General features: G+C 33.1%; 1 protein-coding gene across 11 annotated transcripts in view; it reads right to left on the reverse strand.

Annotated features, from left to right (window-relative positions):
- Positions 1-24,000, reverse strand: part of ppargc1a (peroxisome proliferator-activated receptor gamma, coactivator 1 alpha) — a 93,913-nt gene that overhangs the window by 64,257 nt on the left and 5,656 nt on the right. For all 11 annotated transcript variants that reach the window (XM_017357140.4, XM_073907568.1, XM_073907564.1 and 8 more), the window contains exon 2: positions 21,091-21,270. In XM_017357140.4, coding sequence (XP_017212629.1) covers positions 21,091-21,270 — 180 coding nt within the window. The remainder of the gene's footprint in view (positions 1-21,090; positions 21,271-24,000) is intronic.

Here is a 24,000-nt window from a genome sequence, read left to right on the forward strand (position 1 = left end):
GTGTTAAATTGGTTCTGTGATGAGCATCAGGTGGCAGCGAGCGGAGATCAGCTGAGGCTACGGGCCCCTGAAGAAAGCCTTCAAACACTTTTCAGACAGCAAGGAATGGGAAGGCAAGCATGAAAGACTAAAAGACGGCTGTCTAGACGGAGCAGGATGACAGAAGCATAGAAATGAATACAGGACAGCACACCAGAGCCGAGACAGCAGCAGAAAGCAGAAGAGTACGCCAGCCAGCTTTATGTTAACTTGTGCTTCTCCAAACATGCCCTGCGGGGACTATTTTCCCCTCACAAGTGATGTTACTCTCCCTCTTCTTTCCCTCCTCCTCGCGCTCTCCTGCTTTTTGCCCTCCCTTCGTCGCAAAGCGAATATATTTGTTTGTGCCCGCTGGAACTCTCCGGGTTGTCTGACAAGCTTGGCTGCTCAAAATGCAGAGGTTTCTTATTGACAAAGCATTTTACGGCCGGTGCAACAAAAGGGGGCCAGATCTGTTAGATGTGATGCGTATGAGAAACACCGAGGGGCTGTTTACACTTGCTCACTTCATGTTTTGTTTTGCTTTTACCTGATTGCATAGCTATCAGGGCATCTCAGTGGTCGTCTCACAGCAAGGTCGCTGGTTCGAGTCCTGGCTGGGACAGTTAGCATTTCTGTGTGGAGTTGGCATGTTCTCCCTGTGTTGGTGTGGATTGGTCCAAACACATGCGCTATGGGTGAATCGGATGAATTAAATTGGGAGTAGTGTATGAGTGTGTGTGAATGTGTATGGGTGTTTCCCAGTACTGGGTAGCGGTCGGAAGGGCATCAGCTGCGTAAAAACATATGCTGGAATAGTTGGCGGTTCATTCCACTGTGACGATCTCTGAAATAGAGACTAAGCTGAAGGAAGAGGAATGAATGAATGAATAAATGAATGAATAAATGAATGAATGAATGAATAAATGAATGAATGAATGAATGAATGAATGAATGAATGAATGAATAAATGAATGAATGAATGAATGAATGAATGAATGAATGAATGAATGAATGAATGAATAAATGAATAAATGAATGAATGAATGAATGAATGAATGAATGAATGAATGAATGAATGAATGGATAGCTATCTGGTCGTGGAATGCCCTCAAAAATGCATCTGACACTGTATATAAATCTTAAATTTTCTGTATTTAAATTTAAGTTAACCTTAAAATTAAAATTCAGGCATCATTTGCACTTCCTTTTCTTGTTACATTGCTTCTGTTTTAAACTAGGAACCTGTAACTATTGACTTCCATGGCATTTGTTTTGTTTTGTTTTGCTTTATTTTATACTATGTAAGCCAATCAGGGCTTAATTTGCACCGGAACATGCCGGAACCTTTAAAATCTGATCCGACACCTCATTTTACCGATTGCCCTCCTCCCTCATTCGCTGTTCACTCTTCACTTTCATCCGTGATACCCCTCCGCCATCCAACGTCCCGCCATCACCCCGGTCTTCACTTTCGTCTGCGACAACTCCCCACTCCCCCACTCCCGCTCTCCACTTTCGTTGCGCGACACTTCTACATCCTCTGGTAACATGTCAGATCTGTTACCCCGATCTCTTCCTGGACCTCGCAATTCACAAATTAAGCACTGAAGTCAATGGTTATCTATTTCGAACATTCTTCAAAATATCTTCTTTTGTGTTCAACAGAAACTCACAAAGCTTTTCAATCACTCACACTCTGAGAAACGCTGGGTTATTTAAAACCCAAATTGGGTAAAATATGGGCTAACCCTAACATTGGGGTGAATTTCATTCATTCATTCATTCATTTTCCTTCGGTTTAATCCTTTTATTAATCAGGGATCGCCACACCGGAATGAACAGCCAACTTATTCAGCATGTTTTACACAACGGATGCACTTCCAGCTGCAACCCAGTACTGGGAAACACCCATACACTCACATGCACACATAGACACTACAGCCAATTTAGCTTATTCAATTCTTCCATAGCGCATGTGTTTGGGCTGTGGGGGAAAACGGAGCACCAGGAGGAAACCCAAGCCAACGCAAGTCAAACCAGCAACCTTCTTGCTATGAGTTGACAGTGCTAACCAGTGGGTTAAATTTGGCCCTATTTAGGTTAATCCCCTATTTCACCCAGAATTGGGATTCCACAACCTGGCACTTTTTAGTGTATGAGTAAACAGTGAGTAAATGTTCATTTTTGGGGATCCCCCAGAGTTACTATTAGGGGGCCCAATCCAACTACCTGTCAACCTCAATGCCACGACACCCCAAACAACCCATCCCCTCCCCACCACCCCAGGACTTTACTTTTGTCTGTGACACCTGTCATAGGGCCTGTACCGGCCAGCAGCGCCCCTGATGGTGATGAAGTTTTACTGAAATACGAATACAAAGCCTATATTAAAAAAAAGTCTGTTAAATAAGATAAATAGCTTACATTTCTGTAAAATAACTAATAAAATAATTGTCAGATAGACCCTATTATAAGTCGTTGTAAAAATGACGTTAAATTTGCATATAATGCAACGATTTGATGTTGGGAAACATATCCGGTTAGCAAAGATGTATTCATGTGGACAAATGTAATCACAAATCAGCTGACACTGTAAATAAAATATCTGTTCATTTATAGTTTCCATATCTTATGATTCACAAGTGTTTTCTGTTTATTTACGGATGTGAATTGCATTATTGGAGGTTGATCTCTGCTCTGTCAACTTTTAATCTTGAAAATTCAACTCTACAGTTTAACAAAGAGACTTTTATTGACATTTTAATAGCTTGAAATAAAATATAATTATATATCTATATATATACCCCCTTTTGATTTTGTTTTTCTTTTTTAAATATTTCCCAAATAATTTTTAACAGAGCAAGGAAATTTTCACAGTATGTCTGATAATATTTTTTCTTCTGAAGAAAGTCTTATTTGTTTTATTTCGGCTAGAATAAAAGAAGCTATTAATTTTTTTAAAAACATTTTTGGAACAAAATTATTAGCCCCTTTAAGCTATTTTTTTTCGATAGTCTACAGAACAAACCATCGTTATTCAATAACTTGCCTAATTACCCTAAGCTGCCTAGTTCACCTTATTAACCTAGTTAAGCCTTTAAATGTCACTTTAAGCTGTATAGAAGTGTCTTAAAAAATATCTAGTCAAATATTATTTACTGTCATCATGGCAAATATAAAATAAATTCGTTATTAGAAATGAGTTATTAAAACTATCATGTTTAGAAATGTGCTGGAACAATCTTCCCTCCATTAAACAGAAATTGGGGAAAAAAATAAACAGGGGCGCTAATAATTCAGGGGGGCTAATAATTCTGACTTCAACTGTATATATATATATATATATATATATATATATATATATATATATATATATATATATATATATATATATATATATATATATATATATACATATATATATATATATATATATATATATATATATATATATATATATATATATATATATATATATAATATTAATATTTTATTTCAAGCTACTAAAATATCAATAAAAGTATCTTTGTTAAACTGTAGAGTTAAATTTTCAACATATATAGAGAAATAAATCTGTATAATAACAGAAAATGCACTGGCAGTTTATTACAAGGTATTAATATAGGCATATAAAATATAGTAATATAGACAATATATAAATTTAAACTATAAAAAATGTTAATAAAAGTCACTTTTTTTAACTTGTCAAGGTTGAAAGTTGTTGGGAGAAAAGATTGAGGTGCCATAATGCAATTCAAAAGCATGAATACACGTGATACACAAAAGAAAACACGAATCACAAAATACCCAGCCCCTAAAAGTCAAGTCTGACAAAACAACTTTTAATCCCATCTGCCCAATGGTGTGATTATTATTCCAGACAAAATACTACCTATACAGTACGGGTGTCCAATCCTGCTCCTGAAGGACCACGACCCTAATTAACCACACTAATCAAGGTCTTCAGGATTACTATAAACCCCCTGGCAGGTGTGTTTGTAGGATGGCACTAAGGCAGCCCTCGGGGAGCTCTAGGAAACCATGACATGTAACTAAATATAGCCGCAGCTCACGCACAACACGAGATCTAACCAGTGAAATTCACTCAACCGCTCAGATTCACTGATCTGAACATAGAAGGAATTCAGTCATCGGGTCACTAAACATAGTAAACAACCATAAACAAGTGTCAGGACTTAAAATAAATATATAATTGTTTCATATTTTAGGTTTAGCTAACACAAAACTAGGGTTGAATAAAGTTTTTTTAGTAAATAAGCCTCCAAATATCAAAAACCTATAGTTGAATTAAAGCTTAAATAAAAACATTAGCTGAAACAGATGATGTGAGCTGGTATTTGTTTTTATACTATTTAAGATAATAATAATAATACTGCAATCTTATTATGGTGGCTGGAGAAATTATGTTATACTACATACACTTCTTCTTCTTGGACTATATTAAGAACTCATCTCTTCCTAGACTGTTCATACTACAACCACTAAACTAACCCAAAACCTCCAAACCATACTGAATTAAGTAGCTATATCTTTCCCATCAGATCCGACTTACGGTTTTCCAAAAACTGACCTGGAAAATTCTAAAAAGTCCCATTGATTTAACATTGGACCAAACTTTACGACCTTAACTTTGCGCCAGACCTTCATACAGACTTAAGGTTGGGCCTATTTAACTCAGACTACCAATCTGCCAATTACTGACCACCATACAACTTACTACCCACACCCTAACAGTCAGTTACGGCACCCTAGCCACTTTCCCATAGACTTCCATTGTAAAAAAAACTGTCATTGACTTTACATTGGACATACTAATAACGTACCAGTTTACATTAGCAATATACTAATCCAAACTAGAAACATACTAATGATATACCAATCCATACTAGACACATACTAACAAACTAATCACACTAGAAACATACTAACAATGTACCAATACATACTAACAAACATAGTAATCATACTAGCAACATGCTAATTCGTACTATAAACATACTAGCAACATGCTAATTCATGCTAATTTATGCTGCTATTCATGCTAGTTGTTTAATGCACTTTGTTGTTAAAATCCCCTATCAAATTTAATAATGATTCTTCAAAAAACTCGAAGTAAAATAAATATGGAAGGCAAAATAATTAGTCCTCTCCTGCAATTTTTATTATTTTTTAAAATACTTCCAAGGGGCTTTTTTAATGGAGAGATTTTTGCAACACATTATAGTTTTAATAAATAATATTTATTAACTTTTTTTTTATTTTTTGTCTTTGCCATGATGACAGTACATAATATGTTACTAATTGTTTGTTTGTTTGTTTGTTTGTTTGTTTGTAAGACACTAGTATTCAGTTTAAACTAGGTTACTAGGTTAATTAGGTTGCTAGGAAAATTAGAATAATTAGACAAGTCATTAGTCAACAGTGGTTTGTGTTCGTTAGCCAATAAAAAAAAAGAAAAAAAAGAAAGAAAAAAATCTTAAGGGCCTAATAATGTAGATAAATTCATTTAAATTAAACTAAATTAAATTAAAAAGTAAAAATTTTAATAATAAATAATAAAAATATACAAATAAATACAAATAAATAAATATTAATAAATAAAATCAATAAATCAATCAATAAATAAGTATATGTAAATAAATAAATAAATAAAATCAATAAAAATCAATAAATAAAAAAATACATAAAAAAATAATAAAAATAAATAAATAAATAAATAAATAAATAAATAAATAAATGAATAAATAAATAAATAAATAAATAAAAAAGAAAGACATTCTCCCGAAAAAAAAAAAAAAGTAAATAATGTGAAAATTGTATGTTCTCTGTTAAACAGCCCTTGGGAAATATAAATATTTATATACATTTCAAGTTTCACAGAAGAGCTATTCATTTGCCTTCAACTCTTTATAAATAAAACACAAAATATAAGAAACGATACAAATAATGAAAAGTCAGAAACACCCATCAAAATTCAATTCACCTATAGTGCATGTGTTTGGATAGTGGGGGAAACCGGAGCACCCAGAGGAAATCCACGCCAACACGAGGAGAACATGCAAACTTCACACAGAAATGCCAAATGGCCCAGCCGGAGCTCGAACCAGCGACCTTCTTGCTGTGAGGCGATAGTGCTACCCACTCCTACACAAAGTATTTGAATGATTTAAATATAGCACTATAATAAAAGCAAGTTTAGTGATGCTTTTGAGAATTTCAACACCAAACATGCAAAGATGCAGTGCTTCGAGAGACACGGTCGGGAGAGGAGTCAAAGTGCGAGCGTGTGTGTGTGTTTAAGTGTGTGTGTTTGAGTGTGTAAGTGTTCACTTGAGGAAATCACATTATACAGCACAAAATGATAATATGCTTGGCCCAGCTGAACTTGTGCAGCTAAACTGATGGTGTGTTTTCAAATGTCAGCATAAATTTGCAAATTAAAAATGCGGAGCCATCAGCAGTCACCGTTAACACCACGTGCGTGCGCGTCTCTGAATGTTCTGCTTGAACGTGTCTTCTCAGAGATACACAGTTGGAGTCAAAATTATTAGGCTTTCTGAAAATGTTTGCTCAAATATTTCCCAAATGATGTTTCTCAGAGAAAGGAATTTTTCACAGTATTTCCTATCAAATTTTTTCTTCTGAAGAAAGACTTATTTGTTTTATTTCGGCTACAACAAAAGCAGTTTTTAATTTTTTTAAAAAACATTTTAAGGTTAATATTATTAGCCCCCTCAAGCAATATTTGTTTTGATTGTCTGCTGAACAAACCACTATTATACATTAGCCCATTTCACACAGTGATACAAGTAAATATCTGGAAAATTTCCAGAACGACTTTACCGGTGAATTCAAATATGTCCACACAGGCAAGGACGTTCTGGAACCTTTCCGGAAAAGTCCATTCACACATCCATTCCAAAATACCAGTAAATTCTGACACCATTAACCAAAAACGAATTCTAAACGGCCACGCTTGTATTAAACATAAAGGGGGTCAGTCTTTTTCTACATGGTTTCACTTTTATAAAAAACTTTAGCGTTCATGTAGCTTAGGGGTGTCAAACTCAGCTCTTACCAACCCTGAAATTAATAGTTAACCAGTTAAACTCTGCTTCTATTTTGGAATTTCCGCCTGGATTTTGCCTACCCAAATTTAAAAGCTTCCTAAATCTACATGCAGAGGTGTAAATGCAAAAAGTTAGTACTATTTTAAAGAAAACCCTTTGAATTTTCATAAAACACTATTAAAAGTGTTTAAAATAACTGTATATGTTGTCTGTGTTATAATAAACTCCTAAAAAAAAGAGGCATTTTTTGAATTTTTTTAATATTTTATATATTTTTATATTATTTATTTTTATGAACTCAAATTTGAAAGTGTATCTTTTAGGTTCTGTGTGGTCTAGCGTGCTGTAATTGATGTTTGTGGTTCCTGCACATGTCTGTAATCATAGGAAAAAAGAAAAATGTCTCCACCATAATCTATGCAAAAGTTATTGTATTCCAACTGATGAGAGGTGCTGTAAAGCCACAGGGAGCGATCATTGTTTTCATATTTTACTATTCTTTTGTTTGATCAAACATAATTCACTGTGTTTGGACCACGTCAGACATATAAAAGGATTACTTATGCACATCACCTCAAAAACAGAGGAGAAATGGCCCTGAAGCACACAGCATAAGGTAAGAGATGACAGCTGTCTGTGCTATCTGGGGCTGCTTATTGATCATGAATGTATTGTTTTCACTTCTGCGCCATGGAAACACAGCGATTCATTCGACAACTGTTTGATACGTGAATATAATTCAGTAAAAATAATGCTAGAACCATATGAGCACCGTCAAGAGCTTTCATATGAGCTATAACTTGTACATGTGTCATATATGAGCCATATGAAAAATATGAAAATGAACCAATGTTCAATACACATTGCTCGGGTATCCAAAATACTGTGTATTTAAGTGCAAATGACTTCTGTACAGTAAAATAAAAACCAAAGTGATGCATATGTGCATAAAATATAGATACAACACTTTCTAACGAAACCACTTAAGGGGGTCTGGTGCAATGCTAGCCCTTTAAATCTTAAAGCGAAAGTCGATGACGTCACGGATCAGAGTTTAACTGGTTAATTATAAATAAATATAAATTAATAATTAATTAAATATAATTTTTACAAATTATAATGCCATGGCAGTCAAAAGTGAGATAAATGAGCTCATATAGGGGACAAATTCAGGACTTTGTCAGGGGGAGGGTCGGTCTTTTGAATTACCCGAACCCCCGGGGGTTTTATTTGCCAGTAAAGGTGTGAAAATGACTTGCCTAATAAACCAAGTTAAGCCTTTAAATGTCACGGTAAGCTGAGTACTAGTATCTTGACAAATATCTAGTCAAATATTTTGTGTCATCATGACAAAGAGAAAATAAACCAGTTTTTGGAAATAAGTTGCTAAAACTATTATGATTAGAAACGTGTTCTCTTCTCCGTAGAACAGAAATCGAGAAAATAAGTACATATAATAATTCTGACCTCATTAATCTTAGGGATTTTATCAATTGCAGTTCATTGCAGCCTTTCTAGGTTTCCCTTTGGTGGATTCACAAATTGCAAAGAAGCAAATAACAGCAGCTGTTGACATGAATTGGTGCAATGCTAGCCCTTTAATTGTTAAAGCGAAAGTCGATGACGTCACGGATCAGAGTTTAACTGGTTAATTATAAATAAATAAAAATTAATAATTAATTAAATATAATTTTCACAATCTATGATGCCATAGCAGTCCAAAATGAGGTAAATGAGCTCATATAGGGGTCAAATTCAGGACTTTCTCAGTGGGAGGGTCGGTCTTTTGACCCACCTGAACGTCCAGGTGTTTTATTTTAGAATAAAATTGCCGGTAATTTTCCGGAAAAGTCTGTATGTGTGAAAGGTGTGAAAATTACTTGCCTAATTAACCTAGGTAAGTCTTTAAATGTCACTGTAAACTGAATACTAGCATCTTGATAAATATCTAGTTAAATATTTCGTGTCATCATGACAAAGAGAAAATAAATCAGTTTTTAGAAATGAGTTGTTAAAACTATTATGTTTAGAAACGTGTTCTCTTCTCCGTAGAACAGAAATCGAGAAAATAAATACATAATTCTGACCTCATTAATCTGAGGGATTTTATCAATTGCAGTTCCTTGCAGCCTTTCTAGGTTTCCCTTTGGTGGATTCACAAATTGCAAAGAAGCAAATAACAGCAGCTGTTGACATGAATTGGTGCAATGCTAGCCCTATAATTGTTAAAGCGAAAGTCGATGACGTCACGGATCAGAGTTTAACTGGTTAATTATAAATAAATATAAATTAATAATTAATTAAATATAATTTTCACAATTTATGTTGCCAAAGCAGTCAAAAATGAGATAAATGAGCTCATATAAGGGTCAAATTCAGGACTTTCTCAGTGGGAGGGTCGGTCTTGTGAACCACCCAAACCTCCGGGTGTTTTATTTTGTTTTATTTTAGAATAAAATTGCCGGTAATTTTCCGCAAAAGTCTGTATGCGTGAAAGCTGTGAAAATTACTTGCCTAATTAACCTAGTTAAACCTTTAAATGTCACTGTAAGCTGAGTACTTGCATCTTGATAAATATCTAGTCAAATATTTTGTGTCATCATGACAAAGAGAAAATAAATCAGTTTTTAGAAATGAGTTGCTAAAACTATTATGTTTAGAAACGTGTTCTCTTCTTTGTAGAACAGAAATCGAGAAAATAAATACATATAATAATTCTGACCTCATTAATCTGAGGGATTTTATCAATTGCAGTTCCTTGCAGCCTTTCTAGGTTTCCCTTTGGTGGATTCACAAATTGCAAAGAAGCAAATAACAGCAGCTGTTTACATGAATGTTTATGCGCGGGTGTGAATGCGTGTACTTGAGGTTTATTTCAGCAATTAATCTGCGCGTCGGTTTCACACTTAGACATCCGAACCTGCAAATCAGGCGTGCTTTGGCGGAAATCCAACAGCAGGGTCAAAGTCTGGGCAAAGTTTTGACCGGTCATCGGTAACTGTGCTCACCTTACAAAAAAGCACAGCGAGTGCTTTCAGCCCACCACCAAGTTGTAATTCCAAACACTTGTTGGCAGCATGCTTTGGTGTTTGGATATTAACATCACACAAGCCCGACCGAACGGCTCTTATTGGATGACCTAATACAGTACGGCTTTTAATAGGGAGTTATTTTGAATAGGTGTCAAGTGCCCTTAAAATAAAAGGCTTCGGCAATCGCTTGGGGTCAGGGAGTGTTCCATTCCACACATTGCAAAAATTCAGCTGAGAGAACAGCGAGAACTCTTGCCTGGATTCAGAGCTAAAGGCCATCCAAAAAAGACGGCATGTTACTCCAGTCAGGTGTTTATCAAAAACACATGACATTACACTACCTGATAAAAGTTTTGTCGTCTATCCTAGTTTTTCTAATTGATGATTTGGTATCAGAAGTGGTTTATATGAAAGGCAAGGGCCTCTAGATTACGCTTATTTTAGCAAAATAAAATATGATCATGCCTTAATTTTTAATTATTTAATTAGGTCAGTAATTATTTAATTAAGCCGAGGCTCGAACCAGCGACGCAGCGACCTTCTTGCTGTGAGGCAAATGTGCTACCCACTGCCACACTGCGTTGCCCATAAAAACGAATAAGTAAACTTAATTCCTCCATGTTGTCTCAACAAATCCATTGTGTAGTTTTTACAAACTTGAGGGAACTCAAAAGAACTCAAGAATTGTGTTGTTTTAGCTCATTTTAAATAAGTAGTTTGAACAAACAGCAGCTATCTTTTTTAGGAGTGTAGTCTTTACGATGAGAGGTAAATGCTTTATTTAAAAAAAATAAAATACAAATACAACAGTCATACATTTGCAACCAAATCCTAAAAGAGCAAATCTATGTGACTCAAAACATGGTTTTGCTTGTCTGAGTGGTGCTAACCGCCCCACAGCACGTCTCCCGCGAGAGGGGCCACCGGTGACAGGCTGACCCCGCTGTTAGTCTATCTCCCTTGGGCCGGGTGAGCTGCCTGTCGCACCCCCCAACCTCCAGAGATCCATTTTAGCCCCTGAGATGGGCTTGATAACTAGGGCTGAACTGCCACTGAAAGGCATAAGCCGTCACGTCACACAGAAATCTCTAGGCTGCGTTTCCCTGCTATCGCTCACTCTCATCTGCCTGCCGGCGCGCCCCACACGGCCCTGCAATAATGGAACATCATGTACAAAAATGTCAGGAAAGCGTACGACATGAAATAATGAATCATAATCGTGAGAAAAGGTCGCAGTGTTTCAGCACACACAAGCCATGTGTTTGTTGTGTAAATCTGAAGGCGAGCATATTTGTGCATGTGCGCACTTTGTGTATGTACAGCTGCGATCGTATTTGATATGCCAATTTCCAAAGGCCTCTAAATTATTAACACGCTCAAAACTGCTGAAAATCTCCTCAACGCAATTTACTGCATGCCTTCTGTCATCTGATTAATAGTGCATGCTTTTTTTAGGAGGTAAAAGCTCTTATGTTAGGATTTAGTTCAATATTTGTGATATATGATGTTACTGGCAAAATATCGCACGACTGTCAGCCAATCAGATTACAGAACCAGACAAAACTGATGTATATATATATATATATATATATATATATATATATATATATATATATATATATATATATATATATATATATATATATATATATATATATATATATATATATATAAAATATAATAATATAATATAATAAAATATATATATATATTAGAATTATTAGCCTCCCTGTTTATTTTTTCCCCAATTTCTTTTTAACGGAGAGCATGTTTTTTCAACACATTTCTAAGCATAATAGTTTTAATAACTCTAATAACTGATTTATTTTATATTTGCCATGATGACAGTAAATAATATTTGACTAGATATTTTTCAAGACACTTCTATACAGCTTAAAGTGACATTTAAAGGCTTAACTAGGTTAATTAGTTTAACTAGGCAGGTTAGGGTATTTAGGCAAGTTATTGTATAATGATGGTTTGTTCTGTAGATTATCGAAAAAAAATTGCTTAAATAATTTTGTCCTTAAAACGGTGTTTAAAATTTTTTTAACTGAAATTTAGATACAATTATAAATACAATATTCATATTTTCATACACAAATGTGTATACTATTATTATTATTATAATAATAATAATAATAATTATTATTATTATTATTATTTCATTTTTTTAGGCTTTAAAGGGTCAAATATTTGTGCTCTTTACTATTTTATTGCTGACTACAAGCATAAAACACAACAAAACAAATCATAATCAACGCTAGCATTCACAACTATCCAACTAGCAATAAGATATTTTTTCAAGACACTTCTATACAGCTTCAAGTGACATTTAAAGGCCTAACTAGGTTAATTAGGTTAACTAGGCAGTTTAGGGTTATTAGGCAATTTATTGTAATTAGGCAAGTTATTGTATAATGATGGTTTGTTCTGTAGACAGTCAAAAAATAATTAGCTTAAATAATTTTGTCCTTAAAACGGTGTTTAAAAAATGTAAAACTGTTTTTATTCTAGCCAAAATAAAACAAATAAGACTTTCTCCAGAAGAAAAAATATTATCAGACATACTGTGAAAATTTCCTTGCTCTGTTAAACATAATTTGGGAAACATTTAAAAAAGAAGAAAAATTCAAAGGGGGCAAATAATTCTGACTATATATATATATTGGCTATATATATATATATATATATATATATATATATATATATATATATATATATATATATATATATATATATATATATATATATATATATATAGTTATGCCACAATTCTATATATCTGTATATATATTATCTGTATATATATTATTTTCAATACAAATATGAATAAATACAATAATAAATACAATATTCATATTTTCATACACAAATGTGTATACTATTATTATTATTTTTTTATTTTTTAAGCTTTAAAGGGTCAAATACTTGTGCTCTTTACTATTTTATTGCTGACTACAAGCATAGAACACAACAAAACAAATGATAATCAACGCTAGCAGGCATCACCATTAAAACTATTAAACAGCACAGGCTGGATGAGTGTCTGTGTCTGCATGTGTGTGTGTGTGTGTGTGTGTGGGGCCTGCTTGTTGTGTGACATCAGCGGACTCGCCAGGCCACCCATTAACTATACTGCAGTCAGACAGGTTAAGAAAACATTGCCAGGGGTTTGAATGAGTGCAGGGGGGGGGGAGGAAGAAAAAGTTCTGCCAGCTAGCTTTACACAAGAACTGGCCATTCATTAACCTGTCTTCACTCCGCTCTTGGGCACTGCACTGACCCACATAGGCCACTATTGGAAATGCATATACAATACACACATTCATCACTATTGACAGCTCATGTCCCATCTCACTGAACTAGGATTAACTTGTGCTTAATCTGTCAGCAGGAGAATTATGAAGTGGGCGATGAAACAAAAACATAAAACAGTCCAAAATATGCTATATATGAATTTCAAATGACAGAAGCAGCAATGCACAGCAATTATTACCATGTTAAAGGCACAGTTCCCCCTCAGTAAGCTTTCTTTATTTAAATATGCTTTCATAGTGCTGCAGAGTCATTAAAATGACTGTAAAAAAATGCTAAAAATGTTATAATAACAATAAAAAATGATGTCGTAACCCAACGTTGGGTGAAATGTGGACAAACCCAATGTTGTGGACATTTAAAAAATTATTTTAAAAGGTAAAGTTCACCCAAAACTGCAAATTTTGGCATCATTTACTCACTCTTCACTTGTTCCTTCACATGTTTGATTTTCTTTCTTCTGCTGAACACAAAACAAGATCATTTGGACAAAGCTGGAAACCTGTAACCATTGGCTTCCATTGTTTTTGCTTACTATGCAAGTCAATGGTTACCGGTTTTCAGCTTTCTACAAATTGGTTTATTTTGTGGTTATAAGAAACTCATTAAGGATTATAACGACTTGAGGGTGAGTGAATAGCCTGCAGAGTCATCAAATTGACTCTAAAAATGCAAGGTTATTATAACCCAATGTTGGGTCAAATGTGGACAGACCCAATGTTGTTGTATTTCAATTATATTAAAAAGGATAATTCAACCAAAACTGCTAATTTTGTCATTGTTTATTCACCCTGCATATGTTTGACTTTCTTCTGTTGAACACAAAACAAGTTAGTTTGGACAAAGCTGGAAGCCTGTAACCATTCACTTCCATTGTATTTGTTTTTCCTACTATGGAAGTCAATGGTTATAGTTTTCAGCTTTCTAAAAAATGGTTTATAGTGTGGTTATAAGAAACTCATTAAGGTTTATACCACTTGAGGGTGAGTGAATAGTCTGCTGCAGAGTCATCAACTCTAAAAAAAAACGTTAGGTTGTTATTACCCAATGTTGGGTCAATTGTTGACAAACTCAATGTTGTTGTTGTTGTTTTTCCAATTAAACTAAATAGTTGACCCAAAACTGCAAATGCTATCATTCACCCTTCTCATGTTAGATCTTCTTTCTTCTGCTGAACACAAAACAACATTATTTGGATAAAGCTGGAAACCTGTAGCCATTGACTTTCATTGTATATGTGTTTCCTACAAGGGAAGTCAATAGTTACCAGTTTTCAGCTTTCTTCACAATGTAGAACTTACATAATTCTTAACTTGTACATTTGATCATCCCCTAATGACGTTTGGGTTTAGATGTGGGCTTTGGGTAGGACATTTTCTTTTTAAAAAGATCATATGCTTTTGAATGAATGGAGTCGTATGAATTTGGACAAATTATCCAATAGAAGCCAACGGTATTGTTCTTTTACCTATATTAAAGTAGATAGTTCACCCAAATCCTGTCATAATTTACTCTCTCTTCACTTGTTCCTTCACATGTTTGACTTTTTTTCTTCTGTTGAACACAAAACAAGTTCATTTGGACAAATCTGGAAACCTGTAACCATTGACTTCCATTGTATTAGTTTTTCCTACTATGGAAGTCTAAGGTTACTTGTTTTCAGCTTTCTTCAAAATATCGAATTTATGCAATTTGTAATTTGTACAATTTGATTATTACCTAATGACGTTTGGGATTAGGTGTGGGCTTTGGTTAGGACATCTCCTTTTAAAAAGCATGTTTCGAATGTGTCGTATGGGTTCCTATGAATTAGCCAATAGAAACCAATGTTGTTTTCCTCTCAATTATGTTAAAAGAGATAGTTTACCCAAATTCTGTCATCATTACTCACTCTTCACTTGTTCCTTCACATGTTTGAAATTTGAAAATCTGTAACCATTGACTTCCATTGTATTTGTTTGTCCTACTATAGAAGTCAATGGTTACCGGTTTTCAGCTTTCTTCAAAATATCTAGTTATAGTGGTTATAAGAAGGTTTATAACCACTTGAGGGTGACTAAATAGTTACTAAAATGTATTTTTGAGTGTGAAATATCCCTTTAATTAGCGTATTTTTATCTGATTGCTTTCCACTTGTAATGGTCTTGTGGAAGAATTCCCTATCGCACCATGACACAAAAGCCAAAACGTGCAACAGACCTATATTTGTCAGCACTCAGAACATTATCATTGCTCTTCTCTATCTACACAGATAGCACATAATGAACTCGCCAGGGCCAGATCTGCTTTGTTTTAGCCGCCTCATTCTTTTCCCAATGGACTTTGCTTGCTTTGTCGGTGACGAAGAAGCGCGAGTTGCAACAGGTTTAAAGTTTTACCTCTTCCCTTTTTCAACAGGAACAAGCTGGTTAAAAGTGGACCATCTAGAGATTACGGTGACAATGCAGTTATGAAAGTAGTTGTATATTTAAAATGAATTTAATTTGTACTAAACTACAACGTAATATTCACATTCCATTAAATACATCTACACTATACACAAAAAAGAGAGACAAGGAAATATACCAACACAACCTAGTGCCAATTGGTAACTCATACATTTTGATCATCCCCTGATGACATTTTGGGTTTAGGTGAGGGCTTTGGGTAGGACATATCTTTTTGAAAATCATGTTTTCAAATGTAAGTCGTATGGATTTGTCAGAATTAGCCAATAGAAACCAATGTTGCTGTCTTTTCAGTAGTATTAAAAGAGATAGTTCACGCAAAACCGCAAATTCTGTCATCATTTACAAACTATTCACTTGTTCATCCTCATGTTTGACTTTATTTCTTCTGTAGAACACAAAACAAGATCGTTTGGACACATCTGAAAACCTGTAACCATTTACTTTCATTTTATTTGTTTTTCCTACAATGGAAGTCAATGGTTACCGGTTTTCAGCTTTCTTCAAAATATCTTATTGTGTGGTAATAGTGGTTATAAGAAACTCATTAAGGTTTATAAACACTTGAGGGTGAGTGAATAGTCTGTACTACAGAGTCATCAATGTGACTCAAAGTGACTCTAAAATATATACCAACACAATCTAGTGGCAATTCCTAACTCAAACAATTTGATCACTCCCTATTGACATCTGGGTTTAGGTGTGGGCTTTGGGGAGGACATCCCCTTTTAAAAATCATACGTTTTCGAATTAATGAAGCCATATGGATTTGTTGTTGTCTTTTTAATCATATTAAAAGAGATAGTTCACCCAAAACCGCAAATTCTGCCATCATTTACTAACTTTTTACTTGTTCATCCTCATGTTTGACTTTATTTCTTCTGTAGAACACAAAACAAGATCGATTGGACAACTCTGAAAACCTGTAACCGTTGACTTTTATTTTATTTGTGTTTCCTACTATGGAAGTCAATGGTTACCGGTTTTCAGCTTTCTTCAAAATATCTGGTTATAAGAAACTCATTAGGGTTCATAACCACTTGAGGATGAGTGAATTGTCTGCACTGCAGAGTTATTAAAGTGACCAACAAAATCTAGTGGCAATTTGTATCGTATAATTTGATCATCCCCTAATGACATTCGGGTTCAGATGTGGGCTTTGGTTAGGACAGCTCCTGTTGAAAATCAAAATCAAACTTTTCGAATGAATGAAGTCACATGGATTTGTACGATTTAGCCAATAGGAACCAATGTTGTTGTCTTTTCAATTGTAACCTGTAACCATTGACTTCCATTGTGTTTGTGTTTCCTACCGTGAAATGATGTAATGGTTACCGGTTTTCAGCTTTCTACAAAATATCTGGTTATAGTGGTTATAAGAAACTCATTAAGGTGTATAACCACTTGAGGGTGAGTGAATAGTCTGCTGCAGAGTCAAGTGACTCTAAAAATGTAACAACACAATCTAGTGGCAATTTGATCATCCCCTAATGACAGTTGGGTTTAGGTGTGGGCTTTGGGTAGGACAGCTCCTTTTGAAAATCATACGTTTTCGAATGAATGTATATATATATATATATATATATATATATATATATATATATATATATATATATATATATATATATATATATATATATATATATATATATATATATACATACATCTCCTCATGAGATCAGCATACAAATGCATACCCTGGAACAGCACTGGTGACTTTTTGCAATATTTAATTAGTAATTAATATTTAATTATAATTCGAAAAATAATAATATATTTTTGTTAAAGCTGTCAATAAGCATTGTTTCTTTTAAAAAGACCATGTCTAACATAAAAGTATAGATCATTTTGAGCAATGTAACAATAACGTATTTCTGGTATTACATTTTTGATTTCCATAGCTTCCGAGAATAAACAAAACACAAATATTGATAAATAATGTTATGATAGCTGATTTATTATGAAGATATGATTTATTACTACAGTTATTACAGTTATGAAATATTATGATAACATGCAGGAAATGTTCAGGGGACAATGACATGACCACAATGAAATGATCTACATAACTCATTCTGCAGATTCTCCACCAATCAGTGAAAGGCAAATCAAAGGCTCCGCCCACTGCCATGAAGCACAGTTTCTGTCTCAGTTTTGCTTAGATCGCAAATATTTGTATTCGTACACACATTATATGCAGTAATTGTAGAATATAGCAGTAATACAAATATGCAGTGTACAACGCAACTCAAAATATATAATATGCTCCATCAGAGGCCAAAAAAAAAAGTGCCAAGTGCAAGAAAAGAGTGACGTTTTCAAGGAGAAAGCTCTTCCTCAGTGCAACAACACTCTAAATACGCAATTGTAATTGTAAAATATGTAATTCCTTTCTGTAATCAACAAATCTCAGTGTAATCAGCTCAAAAGTGTTCTACTCTTCCATTGTCATTCATTTGGTTATTTAATCCGCAGTGCATCCTCGGATTGCTTTTTCAGTCTCCGGTCAGAGTCTGTAATATTGCGATTCACCACATAGCCGGCTGGCTCGCTTCACTGCTTATAACTCTTAAAACAAAGACTTTTTTAAAAAATCCCCATGGGGAAAATACTTCCAGAACCAAGGCTGCTAAAACAGTGGGCGAACACCGCAGCACTCTATTATAACTGACCATTACTCTGGAACAGCGGGAGAAATGCGCACACAAACACCCATAAACTTCAGCGCTCCAAGCACAAGATTGCTGGTACAAACGCTGACCTAAAGTATACCGAGCAAAGGTTGCGTTCTTATCATAATACTATCAGACGCCATGAGTGAATGCTCATTCCCATTCTGTTATTAACTAATAAACCAGCTTGTGAACAATTCCACAATCACAGATACAAGCGCTCTCAATTAGGGCTGCACAATATATCGTTTAGCATCGATATCACTATGTGATCATCATTCGCAATGATTTAAAAGCATTCAGGATTGAGAAATTGTACTGTTTGTAACTTTAATAACGCATTTTTATTATATATATATATAAAATATGTATATATATATATAAAAAATATATATATAAAAAAATATATATGTAAAAAAAAAAATATATATATATATATATATATATATATATATATATATTTTTTTTTTTTACATTTTAATTAAATATGATTATTCGTTTATTGCAATCAGAAAACAATAACATAGTGTTTATTTCAGCTGTATCTTTCTCTTTATTGTATTTATATCTGCTTGTAGATGTTTATTACGTTTTAGGCAGATTCACTGGCCCACTGCATCATCCCAATCCATCTAATATTATAAATTCTTTCCAAATGGAGATATTTAGGTCATCTGCTGAAATGATATTAATCTTGGAGCATACAGTGCTCAACATACAGTTGAATTATTAGCTCGCTGTTTATTTTTTTTCCTTAATTTCTGTTTAACGAAGAGATTTTTTCAACACATTTCTAAACATAATAGTTTTAATAACTCATTTCTAATAACTGATTTATTTTATCTTTGCCATGATGACAGTAAATAATATGTGACTTGATATTTTTCAAGACACTTCTATACAGCTTAAAGTGACATTTAAAGGCTTAACTAGGTTAATTAGGTTAACTAGGCAGGTTAGGTTAATTAGGCAAGTTATTGTATGACAATGTTTTGTTTTGTAGACCATCCAAAACAAATATAGCTAAAAGGGGCTAATAATTTTGCATCTAAAATGGTGTTTTAAAAAAAATAAAAGCTGCTTTTATTCTAGCCGAAATAAAACAAATAAGACTTTCTCCTAAAGAAAAAATATTATCAGACATACTGTGAAAATTTCCTTGCTCTGTTGAACATCATTTGGAAAATATTTAAAAATAAAAAAGGGGGGCTAATAATTCTGACTTCAATATTTTGTGCAATTGAGTACACCACTCATAAATCTTTCATTTAAATTAATATTTTGTGCGTATACAATAGATCAGTCAGTACTGAAGCCAAATCTGGAGCTAGTCTAACAATATAACGTATGAGAACAGTCCAAAATAAATAGGGCAAAGAATTAATCAAATTTTCTTGACATTTTTGTAGGTTGTAATTTCTTTTTCCAATATTTGGCATGCATTTAAATGTGTTATCTTTCTGTTTCTAAAGATGTTCGGTGACTAAAACATTATTTTAATAAATATATCTGTTTAATAAATCAGTTTTGTTTGAATGCACCAAAATATATGACCTATATTCACTGAGAAATGGATTGAAATATTAATTTTCAACTCATTTATGTTGACTAAAATATTATTATATTAAATATATCTGTTTAATAGATCTGTTTTGTTTAAATGCACCAACATATATAACCTATATTCACTAAGAAATGGATCGAAATATTAATTTTCAACTCATTTATGTTGACTAAAATATTATTTTAATAAATGTATCTGTTTAATAGATCTGCTTTGTTTGAATGCACCAAAATATATGACCTATATTCACTGAGAAATGGATCGAAACATTAATTTTCAACTCATTTATGTTGACTAAAACATTATTTTAATAAATATATCTGTTTAATAGATCTGTTTTGTTTGAATGCACCAAAATATATGACCTATATTCACTGAGAAATGGATCGAAACATTAATTTTCAACTCATTTATGTTGACTAAAATATTATTTTAATAAATGTATCTGTTTAATAGATCTGCTTTGTTTGAATGCACCAAAATATATGACCTATATTCACTGAGAAATGGATCGAAACATTAATTTTCAACTCATTTATGTTGACTAAAACATTATTTTAATAAATATATCTGTTTAATAGATCAGTTTTGTTTAAATGAACCAACATATATAACCTATATTCACTTAGAAATTTATCAAAATAATCATTTTCAACTCAATTGTGTTGACTAAAACATTATTTTATTAAATGTATCTGTTTAATAAATCTGTTTGTTTAATTGCACCAAAATGTATGACCTATATTCACTGATCAAAATATTAATTTTTAACTTATTTATGTTGAGCACTGTATAATGCAGAACAACAAACCATCGCATTGCTAGATTTTTTCCAATATCGTGCAGCCCTACTCTCAATAAACTACATGAGGCTGAAATCATATCTAATTTTACAAGCATGCATGAACAGATAAGGAAACACCGCGGTGCGATGACCCTCCTTACCTCAAACAGGTTGGATGCTTCATTGCCATACTGACTGGAAATGATTTCTGATTGGTCGCTGTACCACTTGAGTCCTCCCAGAAAGCTATCCGCGTCGAGGTCGCTGACATCCAGCTCAGAAAGGTCAAGCTCAGGCAGGTCAGGGCAAAGGGGCTGGTCTTCACCAACCAAGGCAGCGCACTGGAAGAGAGAGATGAGATTGCTGAGCACATATTTGCTGACACAATAAACGTCTTCGTTTGGTGTTTGCACTCAATTGTCTAATAAGTTACATATTTAACGGTCTGATTGTAATGTCGAATTTCACAGGGACATTTTTGATGGCTATGAATTATTTCTTGTACATTGATTTAAAACAGCTAAAATGTCAATAAAAGTCACTTTGTTATGGTGTAGAGTTGAATTTTCAACATTAAAAGTTGACAGAGCAGAGAAAAGTAAATGAAAAACACTTAAGTTACATATTTAATGGTCTGATTGTGATGTCGTTGAATCTGTAAGGGACATTTTTGATAGACATATATTATTTCTTAATATTTCAAACTACTAAAATGTCAATAAAAGTCACTTTTTTATGGTGTAGAGTTGAATTTTCAACATTAAAAGTTGACAGAGCAGATAAAAGTAAATGAAAAACACTTAAGTTACATATTTAATGGTCTGATTGTGATGTCGTTGAATCTGTAAGGGACATTTTTGATAGATATATATTATTTCTTAATATTTCAAACTACTAAAATGCCAATAAAAGTCACTTTGTTATGGTGTAGAGTTGAATTTTCAACATTAAAAGTTGACAGAGCAGAGAAAATAAATAAAAAACACTTAAGTTACATATTTATCGATCTAATTGTGATGCTGTCGAATGTAACAGGGACATTTTTAATAGCTATACATTATTTCTTGTACATTATATTATTTCAAACTATTAAAATGGCAATAAAACTCACTTTGTTATAGTGTAGAGTTGAATTTTTAACATCAAAAGTCGACAGAGCAGAGAAAATAAATGGAAAACGTGTAATAGGTTATATAATTAATGGTCTGATTGTGATGCTGTTGGATCTGGCAGGGACATTTTTGATAGCTATAAATTATTTCTTACAAATTAATGTATTTCAAACTACTAAAATGTCAATAAAAGTCACTTTTTTATGGTGTAGAGTTGAATTTTCAACATTAAAAGTTGACAGAGCAGAGAAAAGTAAATGAAAAACACTTAAGTTACATATTTAATGGTCTGATTGTGATGTTGTTGAATCTGTAAGGGACATTTTTGATAGATATATATTATTTCTTAATATTTCAAACAACTAAAATGCCAATAAAAGTCACTTTGTTAAAGTGTAGACTAGAGTTGAATTTTCAACATCAAAAGTCGACAGAGCAGAGAAAATAAATGGAAAAAACTAAAGTTACATATTTATCGATCTAATTGTGATGCTATCGAATCTCACAGGGACATTTTTAATAGCTATACATTATTTCTTGTACATTATATTATTTTAAAATAATAAAATGTCAATAAAAGTCACTTTGTTAAAGTGTAGAGTTGAATTTCTAACATGAAAAGTCGACAGAGCGGAGAAAATAAATGGAAAACATTTAATAGGTTACATATTTAATGGTCTGATTGTGATGCTGTTAAATCTGGCAGGGACATTTTTGATAGCTATAAATTATTTCTTACACATTATAGTATTTCAAACTACTAAAATGTCAATAAAAGATACTTTGTTAAAGTGTAGAGTTGAATTTTCAACATCAAAAGTCAACAGAGCAGAGAAAATAAATGAAAAACATTTGGTTACACATTTAATGGTCTGATAGTGATGCTGTTAAATCTGTCAGATTCATTTTAGATAGCTATAAATTATTTCTTACATCATATTTTTTTTTTCAAACTACTAAAATGTCAATAAAATATACTTTGTTAAAGTGTAGAGTTGAATTTTCAACATCAAACGTCGACAGAGCAGAGAAAATAAATGGAAAACGTGTAATAGGTTACATATTTAATGGTCTGATTGTGATGCTGTTGGATCTGGCAGGGACATTTTTGACAGCTATAAATAATTTCTTGCACATTAATTTATTTCAGACTACTAAAATGTCAATAAAAGTCCCTTTGTTAAAGTGTAGAGTTGAATTTCTAACATCAAAAGTCGACAGAGCGGAGAAAATAAATGGAAAACACTTAATAAGTTACATATTTAGCGGTCTGATAGTGATGCTGTCAAATCTGGCAGGGACATTTTTGATAGTAGAACTATTCGGTTTTGCTTTAATAGAGGGTTTCTTTTGTTAGAGTGTAACAATTAAATTAAACAATGAGTAATTTTAATTAACTACACTGTAACAAAATAGCTGTAAATTAGCATGACTCATGTTTTTATTCCGTGTATGATGTTTATTTATGCTTTTAAGTTGCATTATGAGACCCTGATCTTGCTTCCAATAACTTTTAACCACGACAAGTTTGAAAAAAATTGATTTTTATGAACCTTTTTAATAGTTTAAACTGTTATATTGTCTGGGTTGGTGTTGTATATTACAGTACAAAACCCTTGTAATAAACCACCAGTACATGTTCGGCTATTTTACAGAGTCATTTCTCTGTATATTATTTATTATACAGCACATTATGTATTTTCAAACAACTAAAATGTCAATAAAAGTCACTTTGTTAAACTGTAGAGTTGAATTTCAACATCAAACGAGATCAACATCCCATAATGCACTTCACAACCGTAAATAAATGGAAATCACTTGTTTCTTTTTTCTTATTTTTATTTTTTTATTTACAGTGTACTTGTACTTACAGGGCAGGGGTCACCAATCTCTTTCCTGGAGGTCCGGTGCCCTGCAGGGTTTAGCTCCAACTTGCCTAAACACACCTGCCTGGGTGTT

The sequence above is a fragment of the Danio rerio genome, chromosome 7, assembly GCF_049306965.1.
Source record: "Danio rerio strain Tuebingen ecotype United States chromosome 7, GRCz12tu, whole genome shotgun sequence".
NCBI classification, from domain to species: domain Eukaryota; kingdom Metazoa; phylum Chordata; class Actinopteri; order Cypriniformes; family Danionidae; genus Danio; species Danio rerio.